At 58.1% G+C, this 14,607-nt stretch overlaps 6 protein-coding genes across 6 annotated transcripts; 2 read left to right on the forward strand and 4 right to left on the reverse strand.

Moving 5' to 3' along the window:
• Window positions 1–316: 316 nt before the first annotated feature.
• On the forward strand, window positions 317–1,957 carry B0T26DRAFT_310150 (uncharacterized protein). Its single transcript, XM_060434311.1, has 2 exons — window positions 317–1,346; window positions 1,556–1,957. The coding sequence occupies exons 1-2, from the start codon at window positions 795–797 to the stop codon at window positions 1,823–1,825; spliced, it is 822 nt and encodes a 273-aa protein (XP_060296794.1). The 5' UTR covers window positions 317–794; the 3' UTR covers window positions 1,826–1,957.
• A 154-nt stretch (window positions 1,958–2,111) lies between these two features.
• Window positions 2,112–3,203, reverse strand: B0T26DRAFT_645439 (pantoate-beta-alanine ligase-like protein; the record flags this gene model as incomplete). Its single annotated transcript, XM_060437719.1, has 1 exon — window positions 2,112–3,203. One exon carries the CDS (start codon window positions 3,201–3,203, stop codon window positions 2,112–2,114), a length of 1,092 nt encoding a protein of 363 aa, XP_060296795.1.
• Window positions 3,204–3,729: 526 nt separating this feature from the next.
• On the reverse strand, window positions 3,730–6,124 carry B0T26DRAFT_812542 (serine carboxypeptidase; the record flags this gene model as incomplete). Its single annotated transcript, XM_060447312.1, has 3 exons — window positions 3,730–4,337; window positions 4,368–5,836; window positions 5,929–6,124. The coding sequence occupies 3 exons, from the start codon at window positions 6,122–6,124 to the stop codon at window positions 4,167–4,169; spliced, it is 1,836 nt and encodes a 611-aa protein (XP_060296796.1). The 3' UTR covers window positions 3,730–4,166.
• A 2,609-nt stretch (window positions 6,125–8,733) lies between these two features.
• Window positions 8,734–10,422, forward strand: B0T26DRAFT_751989 (NMD3 family-domain-containing protein; the record flags this gene model as incomplete). Its single annotated transcript, XM_060445463.1, has 3 exons — window positions 8,734–8,795; window positions 8,857–8,925; window positions 8,985–10,422. The coding sequence occupies 3 exons, from the start codon at window positions 8,734–8,736 to the stop codon at window positions 10,420–10,422; spliced, it is 1,569 nt and encodes a 522-aa protein (XP_060296797.1).
• Window positions 10,423–10,923: 501 nt separating this feature from the next.
• Window positions 10,924–12,909, reverse strand: B0T26DRAFT_751990 (uncharacterized protein; the record flags this gene model as incomplete). The annotated part of the gene is made up of 1 exon (XM_060445464.1): window positions 10,924–12,909. The coding sequence occupies one exon, from the start codon at window positions 12,907–12,909 to the stop codon at window positions 10,924–10,926; it is 1,986 nt and encodes a 661-aa protein (XP_060296798.1).
• A 334-nt stretch (window positions 12,910–13,243) lies between these two features.
• B0T26DRAFT_647799 (uncharacterized protein) lies at window positions 13,244–14,322 on the reverse strand (the record flags this gene model as incomplete). The annotated part of the gene is made up of 2 exons (XM_060437938.1): window positions 13,244–13,571; window positions 13,631–14,322. 2 exons carry the CDS (start codon window positions 14,320–14,322, stop codon window positions 13,244–13,246), a joined length of 1,020 nt encoding a protein of 339 aa, XP_060296799.1.
• Window positions 14,323–14,607: the final 285 nt, after the last annotated feature.

Raw genomic sequence — 14,607 nt, forward strand, 5'->3', positions numbered from 1 at the left:
GCTGCTCTCTTCAGCAGAGCCCGCGCGGCCCAGCAGCCCAGCAGACCCGGGTCCGGGCCGGGTCTCCCCCCGCCGGCCAAGTTCCATAAGTATTATGATAGCTGCTCTCGTGCCAGCCTGGACTTACGAGTTGCTTGTCTAGGTTTAGATGATATTCCGGTTGTCGATAGGTAGGTAGGTAGGTAGGTAGGTAGGTTCTTGACGATGTTTGATGGATATATAAATCGCCGCCCCTTTTCCTGTTGTGTTAGCTGGCTTTTGTTTTTCTCGGTCTGCAACAAGCTCTCGCATTATTTCCCGTATTTACCACCATTTTGAGCTGTTTCGGCCTTTTATTTTATTTTTATCTCTCTGTAGTTGACACGTCCTTGTCAACCGCACCGTTCATTTCAGTACGCCATCGATAGTAAGCCTTAGTGCAGACGCCGGGTCCTAGACGGCCATTTAGAACGCGCGGACTGCCCCCTGAACGGAAACTAAGTAAAGCAACATGGGCAAACTAGTTCTTCTGATTCTCCTCGTATCAACCGCCCTAGCTGCCCCGATCGCTGTCCCTGAAAGAGGAGCGACGAGCCTGAGTCCGAGAACCTTCTCTGGCCCCTTTAGAGGAGGCACCGCGGCCATAAAAGACGCCTTCCAAAAGAGGAACGGAAAGCACGTCGAGCACGGCACCGGGTCTAATACGGATGATGGCCTTGAGAAGCGATCGCCGAACCCTGCAAGAGGCTTCGGCCCCTTCTTTGGCCCCTTTGGAGTAGGGATCAAAGCTATAGTGAAGGCTGCCACGCGCCGAGATGCAGACCACGTTGAACACGACGTCGCTGGCTATGAAAGGCGATCGCCAAGCCCTGATCCGAGAGGCGGCCGCTTCGGCGGTTTCTCCAACCCCTTTGGGTTATCGTCATCCAAGAAATCGCCAAGGGCCAGCCCTGCCGGCACCGAGGTTGCCAAGGACGCGCTCGAGGATAGAGACTCAGGCCACGTTGAGCACGACGTTGCTGGCCATGAAAGGCGATCGCCAAGCCCTGATCCGAGAGGCGGCCGCTTCGGCGGCTTCTCCAACCCCTTTGGGTTATCGTCATCCAAGAAATCGCCAAGGGCCAGCCCTGCCGGCACCTAGGTTGCCAAGGACGCGCTCGAGGACAGAGACGACGGCCACGACCACGGCGACGAGCAGCCCGGCACCGTGTCGCGGAGGGATACTGGCGCGGGCTCGGACGAGTCGGGCGAGCTGCAGCGCCGGGCGGCGGACACCAGCCCCAATGCGTCCGAGCTCGGGTCTGCCGACGATCGGGGTCTTGCGCATTCGTAAAGTAGTCGCCATCATCGCCACCATCATTATCATCGTAATCTCTCTCTCCCTCTCTCTCCCTCCCTCTCCCTCTCTCTCTCTCCCATCCGCACATTCGGTAGATACCTACCTACCTACCTACCTACCTACCTACCTACCAACCTACCTACCTACCTACCAACCAACCCGAGAACCCCCTTTCTTTTATACAACCCAGTAAACTGCCTTAAACAACCCAACAGCCCAATAACCCACTTTTTTTAGAAAAGAAGAAAAGAAAAAAAGAAAAAAAAAAGCACGAGACCCATTGTACCATCAGACAGACGAACCACCCCAAGGCAGAGAACATGGATGGAATTACATCGGCCGGCGCAGAGCGCAGAAACATATAGCGAAACAAACAGATGGAGATACAGTAGGTACCTAGTTAGTTGGACGCGGCCAACATACTGCTGTACCAAGTCCATAGAAACCATGAAAGCTTCGCAGCGTAGAATTGAAAGCACAAACAAACATATCCCCGTTCTCACCTAGGTAGCTACCTCTGCCAGAGCAGTGTGAATTCACCGCGCGCGTTGTGCGAATTTCTTTTCCCTCTACAAATGAACTGATACCTGCATGCCAAAAAGGTGCAAAACAAAAGTGCCTGCCAGCTGCGTGAATGAATGCCTGCCTGCTAACCGATGCGCCGGATCCATGCCCATGCGAGTAAATCCAAGCCAAAGCTAAAGCCGAAGCCAAAAGTAAAACTGAATTGGAGAAAACACAACGAAGATTTTGTAATGGACCTTAAGGACGTCAACAATGCGCCGTCGCTGGGCTACGCGGCAGCCGTGTCGGCGGGCGAGATGATGATGTTATCGATGAGGCGGACGAGGGGCCCGTCGCTGTGGCCGCGGTCCTCATCGGGCTGGGGGTCCTCGACGGGGAGAATGCGGATAGCGCCACTAAGGATGGCGCCGCGGGCGGGGTCGACCTGTGCGAGTTCCTGCATGGTTTCCGGGTCAGACAGAGACAGGTAGTCGATCTCGAAGCGGACGCGCTGGGCCGGGGCAAGGGCCATCTGGTCGGCCAGCACGGCGTCGGCAAGGCTGCGGGCGGCGCCAAGGATGGCGTCGCGGTCGCGGGCCCCGGCGCCGGACGAGTAGGCCGTCTCGGCGGCGCGCAGGGCATCGTGCAGCACGGGGGCGACTGCGCGGCGGCGGGCGCCCAGGTAGACGTTGCGCGAGCTCAGGGCGAGGCCGTCGGGGGCGCGGACGGTGGGGCCAACGACGACGGCGGTGGGCAGCATGAAGTCGCGGACCATGGCGCGGATGACGACGGTCTGCTGGACGTCCTTCTGGCCAAAGTAGACGCGGTCGGGCTGGACAATGTTGAAGAGCTTCATGCAGACGGTGGCGACGCCGCGGAAGAAGGTGGGGCGCGAGGCGCCCTCGAGCACGCTGGAGATGGGGGTGAGGGTAACAAAGCTGCCGGGGCTGTCGGGGGCCTGGCCCGGGAAGCCGGCGGGGTACATGTCGGCGGTGGAGGGGGTGAAGACGGCGCTGACGCCGGCGGCGAGGAAGCCGGCGCCGTCGGAGGCGAGCTCGCGGTCGAGGCGGGCCAGCACGGCACTGTCGGCGGCCCACGTCACGGGGTACGAGCCAAGGTCCTCGGCGACGCCGAACTGGGCCGGGTTAACGTAGACGCTGACGATGACGTGGTGGTTCTCGCGCGCCGCCGCCCGGATCAGCGACACGTGCCCCTCGTGTAGCGCACCCATGGTCGGCACGAAGCCCACCGTGCGCCGGTCCAGCGTGTGCGGCCGCCGCCACCGCCGCACTGCCTCGACGCTGCGCAGAATGCGGATCGACGTCGACGGGATCTTCTCGACGGCCGAGGAGGACGAGGGCGAGGTCGAGCGGCAGGCCATGGTGCGCCGAGACGATGGCAGGTTTGCGGCGGCGGTGGATAGGGAGAGAGGGGATTGGCTGGGCTGTCGGACAGGTGACGACGAAAGGAGAGGATTCTCCAGTCCGAGGGCACGCGAGCCGGTGAGGGCGGGGCGGACGGCGTTTCGCAACGGCAGCAGGGGCTGCATCGTGGTGGCCCGTTGGCAGGCTTGGTTTAGAGATGGGGAACAGGAATAGGGCCGGGCTTGTCGAGAGAGGAATGAACGAGCAAATGTCTCGCAGACAGCGTGTCGTGAGTCAGGGCGGGCGCGCAGAGAAACGAGTGGATAGGCGGGCCATGGCAGCGGCCAGCGCAGGCGAGTATTGAGGGTTTTTTATATGTGCAGAGGCATCCTGTGATGGTTTCTGCAGCGGAGTTTTGAGGACGGGTAACGACGGGACGGACGGGGTTCGGATGATGCCCAGAAAAAGCCGGCCTTCTGCAGGGGTTCGAAGCGAAGCCACCAGCCCTAACCCTTGGAAAACAAGTCTACTGTGATCACACCGAGCTACGCCAAGAGATTGCACCTTCCTCTCCAACCTTATTGACGTGTAACTTCTACAGATCAAATGCGAATTAGTTTCCCATAATTTTCAACCCCGAAATTCGATCCTCCCCACTCACAACACACAACACCGCAATCCTCGAATGTTAAACTTCAAGCTCTGTTTAAACCCCTACTTATTACTTCAAATTTGACCAAATTCCTTCCAACGCCCACCTCCTCATGTTCCCACCCTAAACGAGCTACTCGTACAAAGCTTTTCGAACACTCTTGCGAGACTATTATTACTTGATCCTATGAAGCAAACACGAAAACAAAAGCGAACAGCCCCAAAGATTCCGAGTGTACCCTATGTCCCAATCCCCGGTCCCTCTTACAAACGCCAAATCCCACGTGCCTTAACCCCTAGCCCAACCATTGCAGCAATCCCATTACCCACTAAAGCAGCGCCGCGACGCCCACGGCCAGCGCGCACAGGAGCGAAGCAGCCAGTTTGCCGACGACGCTCCCGCGCCCCGCGGCAGCCGCCGACGTGGGGACTGCACTGACACCCTGGGTGCTGGACTCGCCCGTAGTAACAAGCGTGCCGTTGCCGTTGATGGCGACGACCTGGCCGGGGTCGACGAGCCCGGCGAGCACGGTCCCGTTGCCGAGAGCGACGCTCGGCTGGACGGTGGCGTTGACAATCTCGATGGTGAACGGCTGCGTGGACTGAAAATTGTCGATGCGGCCGAGCAGGATCTCGAGGCCGCGGAACGACACGGCGGGCTGGTCCATGGTCAAAAAGTGCCCGGAGGGGGCCACGCCAAAGTACGTCAGGCCGCGCTCCGTGTGTGCGGTCCCGATGACGCCGGCGCCGGTGATAGTCTCGAAGTTGTCGTTGGCGTGGTACGGCACGTACAGCGGCCCGGCGGGCCTCTGCTGGAACCCCAGCTGGCCGCCCCACGTCATGTTCTGGATAGCCAGCAGCGTGCCGTCGGCGATGAGCACAAAGTCCTGGCTGCCGTGCCCGATGAGCACATTCTGCGTGCGGTCGACGACGTGCGGGATGACGGGCTGGCTGCCGGGCCCCGCGTTGACGGACTCGTCGGTCCCGTTGACGAACACGGGCTGCGACGCGCAGAACTCCCACGTCTGGTTCGGCAGCGCGTGGATCGCCGCCTTGACGTCGGCCCGGTCAAAGTACACGGGGCCCGACCCCACTGGCATGTAGTCGGTGCCGACGCTGAAGCCCAGCGGGTCGAACACCAGCGGGCAGCGGTCGGCGATCTCGTACACGCTGAAACACGGGTTGAGCTCCATGGACGCGAAGTAGACGTCGATGAACAGGCCGCAACCCGGCGTCTCGTTGAGGTCGTCGGGCTGCTGCCCCGGCAGGCTCGCCGGCTGCTGGCCCGCCGCCGGGAACACGAGGTACTTCTCCAGATAGTCCATGTAACCGCACTGGCGGGCGGCGGCCTGCAGGCCCTGGGTGAAGCTGTCGTTGAAGGCGAACACGTCGGTCCACTGGTTGACGAAGGACGCCACGGGAATATCCGTGGCCAGCGCCTGCTTGGAGAAGAGCCCGTCGAAGATCATCATGCCCGACAGGTTGTAGTAGGCTGTGTCGTTCTGGTCCAGCATGGCGCTCGAGATGTACGGCGTGTACATGCCGCTGTACGACGACCCCGTGACGTAGACGGTGTAGCCCTGCAGGGCGAAGGCGTCGACGAAGTTCTTCCAGAACCCTAGGAACTGGCGCGCCACGTCCTGCTCGTTGCGCGCCGTCACCTCGCCGTGCGAGAAGCCCGACCCGATCGGCTGGTCAACCCAGACGACATTGGTCAGGTGGTGCCAGCTCCACTTGTTGGCGATGGGCGCGAACACGCCCGGCTGCCACAGCACCGGCCCGTTCTCCTGCAGCAGCTCGCCGACCGACGAGCAGCCCGGCCCGCCCGTCAGCCAGATCAGGATCTCCTTCTTCTTCTGCGCCACGGGGTTCGTCGACGGGAAGAACCAGAAGAACAGCTCGTTGCTCGTGTCATTGCCCTCAATGGGCAGCAGCCCCGCGTACGACTCGCCCACGTCGAAGTTGACCTCGGGAAGGCCCGTGCCGTTGACCGCGAATTCTGGCCGCACAGTGTGGTTAGTTCCCGAGACCATAGTTCCCGAGACCCTAGTTCCCGAGACCCTAGTTCAAGAAAAGCGGGGGGCACTGTACTCTTGGTCTGGTCGGTGAGAAAGAGAGGTTGTGTCTGCTGCCGCTTCTCGACGGGCGGTGGCTTGGCGGCAGCGGCGTTCTCCCTCGCAGCGAACTGCTTGGCGGCCAGCTCGGGGTGGAGGAACTTGAGGTTAGCGGCGCCGAGGGCCGTAGGAAGGGCCGAAGCCAAGGCGGGAAGTGCGTGAGCCCAGCGCATCTTGGCGAGTAAGACTGTGAGGTGCCGCAATTATGGGTACGCAACCTGGCTGGCAAACTCGTACGAGCGGAACAATGAGAGGCAGTCACTGAAAGGCGGTGCTTGCTTGGCCTATGTCACAGACACAAGGACCACTGCTGCTGCTGCTGCTGCTGCTGCTGCTTCTGCTTCTGCTGCTGACCCAGAGCACCGGTGCGACCGAGTCGGAATCTGAAAACCATGTCGGGGCATGGCTGGGCAGATCATTCCTATTAATACTGGGCTCGGTCTAGGCAAACGGCATTGACATTGGCAGATGGCAATGATACCCCATCTCCTATCTCTGTCCGGACCCATCATCACAGCTCCAGCAGACGTAGACGGTACATGCCGATTATCAGAGTGGCGCTAAGCTTTAGCTCATCGAAGCAGGGAAGGGGGGGTTCGCGTTTCACCGGGTAAAAGATGGCCATGCAGGTGGTCGGCGAGGTGTCAATGGCACGAGGTGGTCGAGTGATCATCAGGGACAAGACAGGGGCCCGCACGACAGAGCCGCAAGCGGAAGGCTGCCCCGGCTCTGCGTGGAGACTCGGCGACCACTGGCAGCAGAGGGCGCGGCATCACTGCCTCTAAACGTCGACTCGCAATTGAGAGAATTGGCTCTTGATATTGTGCTTGCTGCGGGGAAAGCAATAAGAGAGGTGTCGTTAGTATTGTGCTCCGTGGCGCGGGACGCGAGTTGCCCGCGCGGCCTTCTTTGTTGTGCGGTGTGCGGCTGATGCACTCACCCACCACTACCACCACCAGAATCTCCAAGATCCCAAAAGGAAAGAAAAAGGGGCTGCTTTTGTTGGTGGTACAGAAACGGTTGCCGAGACGCGGGTTCCTGCATCTGCAGCGGGTGGCAGGCAGGTGCAGCTTGCCAAACCCCCCGGCAGCCTCCTTGGGCAGGTGGGGGTTTCTAGGTTCTCCTCGTCCCGCCTCAGCCCTACTAAAGGTGATCTCTTGATCTGTTCTGCACGAACCTTTTGCACTGGGTGAGTGCAAGTCGGGCAGGTACGCGTAGTCTAGCCGGCCTGACTGCTCCGGCTATTTCATCTCGGCAAAGTGTGGCGCCGGGATCCTTCTGGACGCTGAGCGATCTGATCGACACGTCTGAAACGGGCAGCGTTGGGGGGCTGGCTTTTGCGGCTAGGCGACTCTCAAATCCCCAACACGGCCCCTGATTGGATAAATGGATGTTTTGTTTCATTCTTTCACCAGCCCGGCTCTCCTCCGTCTCAACTCCCCACATCGCCGGCAGTCGTTGCTGTTCAAGTCTAGACCCGAACGGTGTCTGTGCAAGTCTGTGTGCGATCTTTGTGGTGATTCTAGATCCAGCCTCACTGCCATCTAGCCCTCGCATGTGACATGGTGATGATGATATCGTATCAATTTCGTCTGCCCTTGGCTTAGTGCGTGAATTAGAGAAAGACAGTCCGACTGTTTTCCTTTATCATCTGTGACAAACTAGGACCGGAACATGGACTAGCTTGCGCATGCTACGAATAGGCATTTTCTCTTCCTTTTTGTCCAGTGCATCCGGATCGCCTGTGCTTGAGCTGACTGCTCATATCGGCTCGGGCTGTCAGCGGGATAGGATGTTGGTTCCAGATTCAAAAAATATTTAGCGACTTCGACACTGGATGCAAGAGCTCAGCATGGTAGCTTGGTAAGGGCCCTAGTTGGGTGTGATTGGAAGTGTTTCGGAATGAGCCGAGCGTGGTAGTTTGCAACACACGAATAATCGCGAGGCCCACAACTAAGGAGTTGAGCTTCATTTATCTCAACCTTTAAAGCCTGACTGCCATATCATATCTCATTGTAACTGGTCGAATAATAATTGAGACAGCGTTCTTTTCCTGAGTATGCACTTATGGATCCTGACAAAGGCAGCACCTTCTCCTATTATCTGTTTGCGCGCTTCCCTAGTTTCGGTGGATACAAAAAATGCAATTTCCATGAGGTATCAGACTTGAGTGATTATTTCATGAAAACTAGAAGCTTATGTTCGATTCGAGGGTATCTGTGGCATAATCGTATTCTCTCATTCTTTGAGTCTGTTACTGTAGTCGAGACACAAGGTCGTGTTCCTGAAATTGAAGCTTTGGTGAAATTATTGTGTGAGGGCAATTAAACACAAACAAATTTTGTGAAGTTGGCTAGATTCAGAAGTCAACATTGCACCAGATTACCAGAGTTAGGATATTATTCTCATAAGCTGAATAAGTCGTCCTGTTTCACTTGACGAGTTCCGATGACAGATCCAACCGTCCAAGACCAAGACATGACAAATGCTGCCAGCTGCCCGCAGCTGGCAGAACTCCACACCTTCCGGCATCCCCGCCGAATCCATAAGAACGCTTATCAATCCGGATCGTTATCGGTCGCCCGCGGGGCAATTTTCTGCGCTCACAAAATTCTCGGCCATTGCATGCCCCGCCCTCAGTTGCCGTCACCCTGGACTTGGTATCGAAGACAAAAGTCACAAAGCCAGAACCCGGACCACGACTTAGGACTCGTGTCAAACACGCCGATATTACCACAGTCGGCCAAGAACTCGCAACCGAATAATCGAGCCAACCGCTCCCATGGATATCGACGCCCCCATGAGCATGGCCCCGCTCGCGGGCACGGCGAAGACGGGCGCAACGTGCGTCTTCCATTCATGACGTGCCCTGTGATGAGGTTGGCTGACTTTGACCGCTCAACAGCATTCTCTGCTGCAACTGCGGAGCTCCTATCGATGGCACTGCTTCTGCCGGCGCGCTTTGCTACGACTGGTAGGTTGGCTTGTATCCCGAGTCTCGGTCGAAATCAGCAAATTGACAGAGGACGGCAGCATCAAATCCACCGTCGACATCTCAAAAGGCATACCACGCGACGGCGTCCTCAACTTCTGCCGCGACTGCGATCGATGGCTCAGCCCCCCCACAACCTGGGTCACCGCGGCCCCGGAATCTCGAGAGCTGCTGTCGCTGTGCCTCAAGAGGCTGCGAAATCTGGGCAAGGTCCGCATCACAGACGCACGCTTCGTCTGGACAGAACCGCATTCCCGGAGAATCCGCGTCAAGATCACGGTCCAGGACTCGGTCTCCGAGGGTGTGTTGATGCAGCAGAGCTTCGAGGTCGTGTACGTCGTGGCCTCCCAGCAGTGCCGCGAGTGCGCCAAGTCGTACACCGCAAACACGTGGCGTGCCGTGGTCCAGGTGCGCCAGAAGGTGCAGCACAAGCGGACGTTCCTGTTCCTCGAGCAGCTCATCCTCAAACACCAAGCCCATCGGGACACGATAAATATCAAGGAGGAGCGGGACGGCATCGATTTCTTCTTTGCGCAAAAGAACCAGGCGGACGCCTTTATAAGCTTCTTGAAGTCGGTCGTGCCGATCAACATCAGGGACTCGAGACATTTGATCTCGTCAGATACGCACACGGGCAACAAGTCGTACAAGTTTACCTACTCGGTCGAGATTGTTCCCATCTGCAGAGAGGACCTGGTGGCGTTGCCGCTCAAGCTTGCAAAGTCGATCGGCAACATCTCCCCCCTCGTCCTCTGCCACCGGATAGGCACATCGCTGAACCTCCTCGACCCCAACACCCTCCAAACCGCCGATGTCAACTCGGACATCTTCTGGCGCGCGCCATTCCACCCGCTCGCCGGGACACCCGACCTAGTCGAATTCATCGTCATGGACATTGAGTCCACGGGGATTCGCAAGGGTAAGTGGCTACTGTCAGAGGCGACGATAGCACGGGCGTCGGATCTGGGCGTAAACGACAAGACATACTTTGTGCGGACGCATCTTGGCAACCTCCTCTACCCGGGTGACTCAGTCCTGGGGTACCTCCTTGACGGGGGAAACTTCAACTCGGCGACATTTGACGCCATCGAAGAGTCTAAGGCATACGGTTCGACAATCCCTGACGCCGTGCTCGTCAAGAAATTCTACCCGAACCGTCGCAAGAACAGAAAGAGAGTCTGGAAGCTCAAGCGCATGGCTAAGGACGACGGTGACCTGTTGCCCAAGGCCTCGGACCAGGAGAAGATAGAGGCCGACTACGAGACGTTCTTGCGTGACGTCGAGGAAGACGAGGAGCTCCGCGCGGCCCTGGCGCTGTACAAGAATACGAAGAAGACTAAACCCCAGGACGCCGACGCCATGAGCATCGCCGACACAGAGATGACAGGCGAGGACGCTGGGCCCAGGATCAATATGGACGAATTACTTGACGACTTTGATGAGCTAGATATCCAGGATGGCGAGGAGGCCGCCGCTTGAACTGGGATGATGCAATACCTGATTTTTAATGTTGTCGCAGAGGGCCTTGGGGTTTCATGATAGATCACGATGACGCTTCCGATGCGACGGGACTAAGGCTGGGAAGGGGAAAATAAAATAAAGGACTGTATCCAAGGCTGTGGATGATTGCTACAAACACTACAAGTCATGGCCCATGTCCGATATCTATGGTTTGCCCAAACAACAGGAGATCTCAAAAACAAATGCAAACCGTCGATAAAATCGAACGTTAAGAGCGCCGAAACCCCAAACAACAGGAAAGAAAGGGGAGAAGAAAGGCCGGAAAGAGGAGAGATGACAAGTTTCCATTGACAACGCACAAAATGTAACGTATCCCTCGCCCTTCCAGAACAATACTAAAGCTAGCAGGAAATACCTAGTCTTTTGTCTTTGATAACGGGATAGAAAACGATCTTGACCCTGACATGGTGTACGGAGTAAATCCCGTGAAACTTTCCACGGCCATACATTTGAAATGTCTCACCCACACACCATCTTCCGCAGACACGACAGCGACCCCCTGCGCTCGCGGCCCGCGGATTCCGGAGGAGTTCCTGCAGCATGGCGCCCTCTCTGCCGCGTCCCGGGCGGAGGGAGTCGCGTCCCAGGCGCTACCCGTGTCCGCGGCTGTGGCTGCATTCGCGGCTGCTCCCGTGCTGCTACAGCGCACTTCTCTCCGTCGTTGTCGTGTGCATATGCCATGGCGTTGCTCTGTCTTATGTTGTTGTTGGCCGAGTCGAGCGCCTCAGCGAAGCGCGATCTCGGTGCGCCGTTGCTGCCACTGGTGGGTTTGTTGCTGTTACGGCTGCTTCTGCTGCTAATGTGGCTCACCGCCGCGTAGTAGGTCGTCACGGTGTCGCTAGTGCTGCTGGTGTGTGTGCCGGTGCTGGGCGAGTGGCGCGTGTTGTCGCTCTGGTGTTGGGGATGGATGGTGCGGTGGCCGTGGTTGGGCGGGACTACGCTGTAAGCGGCGGGCTGTGCTGGCGGTGGTAGTGGTGGTTGGGGTGCCCGGGAGGGAAGGAATGGGGATGGCTGGTCCGGTCCTGTGATGGGTGGTTTGTGTGTTGCGAGTGTCGAGGGGGCTTTCGGTCGTGTTGGCGGTGGTGCGTGGCTAACCCTGATCGCTTCGGCCGAGGTCCGCTGGGGCGGCCCGGGTACGGGGGCGGTGCCGGGGACAGGGGTGGATCTCGACGCAGACGGCGGGTAGCGGGATGGCACGGTTGGGGATGTCCCGCGCTGGCTGCGTGGGGAGCCGCTCGCGCGGGCAGTGCCAGTGCCTGCTTGGTAGGGCGGCTGGATGGTCTCGACCACGGCGCTGGTGTGGGACCTGGGCCGGACGCGCACGCCGACAAAGTATGGCTCGCCATCGGGCTCGGGCCCGGGGCTCACACTCCCGGTAGTAGCGCCGGACGAGCTGTTGTCGTCCGTGTGGTTGGAAACGCCACGAACGGGCTCGGACTGGGTGAACGTGAATGTCCGCGGCGGATTGCCGAGTGATCGCGTGGCCCTGTGGTTGTAGGTTCCAGGGAACGACAAACCCGCGCGAGCCCGTTCGTGTCGGATAAATCGTTCCCCGAAAGAACCGGTCGGCAGCGGATCAGTTACGGGAGAGGGGTAGCATTCAGGTTCCGTCGGCAGGTTGTCGAGGGAGATGGCGTTCTCGTTCGTGCCTTTGCCGGCCCTTGTGGTTTTTCTCTGGGAAGGCTGAGACTCCCGTGTTGCCCAGGTCCCTCTAGGCCTGAAAAGCTCGGGTGCAGAATGTGGCCGTCTCGCGGTATTCGAACGCGGCTGGGTTCCAGTCGGTGTGTTTGGTGGAACCCGGGAGATTTTGTGGCCAGTGGAGGACAGCAGTGGGTCGACCTGATCAGAAGCAAAGTTGGGTTGGCGGACTGGCACTGATGTCGCTATCGTGGCTGAAGGGTCGTTCGCCTCACGGGTAACTAGCCTCTGAGGGCGGTCTTTCTCCGGGCTGTGCTCCTTTCCTCGTGAGTGCTGCGACACTTCCTCATCGTCACCCTCCTCCACCCGAGCATGGCGTATCCTTGGCTGCAGTGGCGCCTGCTGACTCGTGGGACTATCTCTGACGCGGGCTAATCCAAAGGAATCATGTTTGACGCGGATTGTTGAAGAGTGTCTCGCGAATGCTACGAGGCTTTCTCCCTGGGCCACTGCTTCGATGCACCTCTTCAAGGCCGCCTGGATGAATAGCAAGGGCGCTCTGTCCCAAATCTCCAGGCCCTTCCAGTCCACCCGGTACCGGTCTAGCAGGACCTGCTCGATGCTGCAGTGCGGGCACGGCTTGCGCCCGGCTTTTTCTTCGTCGAGGAGGCGCTTAATGTATCCCTGAAGCTCGGCTGCCTCCTCGTGCGAGACCCCGAGATTGGTGATGACCGCCTCGGGGGTGATCTCGTTGAGCGCTCTCTGGCCGGCTTCAAACACCTTCCATGGAGGTAGTGATCCCTCCATGTTGGCGACGGAACAGTAGAATCCAGGAACTGGCGAGGTTTGACTTTCGGAACTGACGGGGGAAAACAGGTGAACTGGGAAGAGAAAGCCGACCAAGGACATTGCAACATATACACACATCTAATGCGATGCCGACAGCTCAACCTCGTTGTGTCCTCTTGATTACAAAGCAGTTGAGACATGGCCTACGCTTGATACCTGGACAGAGACAAGTTGTACACACAAAGTAGCCATCAAAGCCTGGTGACAGCGTCTGTGAAACTCATTCCATTCGTTATGTACACAGAAGAAGCCAGACAAATTCGCGGAATTTCCATCCGCTCAGGCAGACAGGTCAGAAAATCTTACTCAGGACTCTCTGGACCTGCTCTGGCTGCTGCTCGTCCTGTTTCCTTTTCTTTGCTAGCGGCACCTGCTTAAAGGTTCGTTTACTCGCCTGCGGCGGCCTGCTGTCCGTCTTAGACACGGCAGCCTCACCCGCAACATCCGTACTGCCATCCTCGTCGGCGGCCTTCTTCCGTTTCGCGGCGGCCTTGGTCTGCATGCCGTCGAGCATCTTGGCCTTCTCCACGTGCTGCACGAACAGCTTGTTCTCCTTTGTCGTCTTGCTAATCTCTGCGCGCATCCTGCTCGACCGCTCTGCGTTCTCGGACGCGATCTGCCTGCAGAAAAACATGTGTCAGCCCCGAAAGAGAACCGAGTAGAACAGGGGATTGCATACTCTGTCAGGTCGCGCCACTTGAAGGACTTGAGGTAGATGAGGTTCCAGAGGTCGTCGCGGTAGTACGACCCCTTCTTGCCGCCAATGGTGTTCCCGTTCAGGAACTCACACGCCTTCTTGGCGTCCTTCTTGGACACGAACTCGACCCACCCCTCCGTGTAGGATCGCTTTTTGTTGCCGCCGTTGCGCACACGGCGCGTGTGTGAGAGGGGGTCTTCGGGTGTGAGGAAGATCCGGTTGATTGTGCCGTAGGGCTCGAGGAGGGAGCGCAGCTTGGCGGGCTTCATCATGGGCGGCACTCTGGAGATGTAGGCCACGCCCGACTTCTTGATTCCTGCTTCGGTGGAAACTAGGTTCTTCTTGAGAGGCTGCGAGATGCCTGGGAGCTCCAGTTTCTTCTTCTTCGCGTCCGCTTTGGGTTTCCCGTCCTTGCCTGTTTGTTGCTCCTCCTCTCCGCCGGCCGGTTTATCTTTGTCGCCTAGCTTTGCGCCGGCATCGTCGTCTTGGTCCGACTCGGCACCGCTGAAATCTGCTGCGTCGCTACCCTCGTCGTCGTCGTCGTCGTCTTCGACCCTCCGTCGCTTGGCGCTCCGCCCGCCCTTTTGCAGATCTTCGTCCGAGTCATAGCCTCGGCTCACGTCATCCTCGCTGTCGCCAGCATCGAGGAAGTGGCTTCGGTTTTCGGCCGACATGCTGGGAACAACACTGCGGTTGGATGCTGAATTGGGGGTATCGCCACGGTTCTGCTCTCCTAGTGTCTCCAAAATTATTGATGCTTGTCTTCTTCGCATAAAATTTCTGGGGCGGCGGATTGGCCTGTGCGGCTCCACACTGCTACAAGATTACTAGCTGGTTGCCAGATATCACGCACTCTTATCACGGAGCTATAGATTATGGACTGAAAAGAAGAACTGAAAAATAATAAAATAGTTCCCATTAATGTCTATAGCCAAATTTTTGAATATCTAAACGCATCT

This window comes from Lasiosphaeria miniovina (genome assembly GCF_030549165.1).
Source record: "Lasiosphaeria miniovina strain SMH2392-1A chromosome Unknown B0T26scaffold_4, whole genome shotgun sequence".
In the NCBI taxonomy this organism is placed as follows: domain Eukaryota; kingdom Fungi; phylum Ascomycota; class Sordariomycetes; order Sordariales; family Lasiosphaeriaceae; genus Lasiosphaeria; species Lasiosphaeria miniovina.

Bases quoted from the DNA above. Each gene is read 5' to 3' on its own strand.
- B0T26DRAFT_310150 (XM_060434311.1), top strand. From the start codon at position 795: ATGCAGACCACGTTGAACACGACGTCGCTGGCTATGAAAGGCGATCGC. The intron at 1,347-1,555 runs GTAATCTCTCTC...CACTTTTTTTAG, and splicing joins TCGCCACCATCATTATCATC to AAAAGAAGAAAAGAAAAAAA.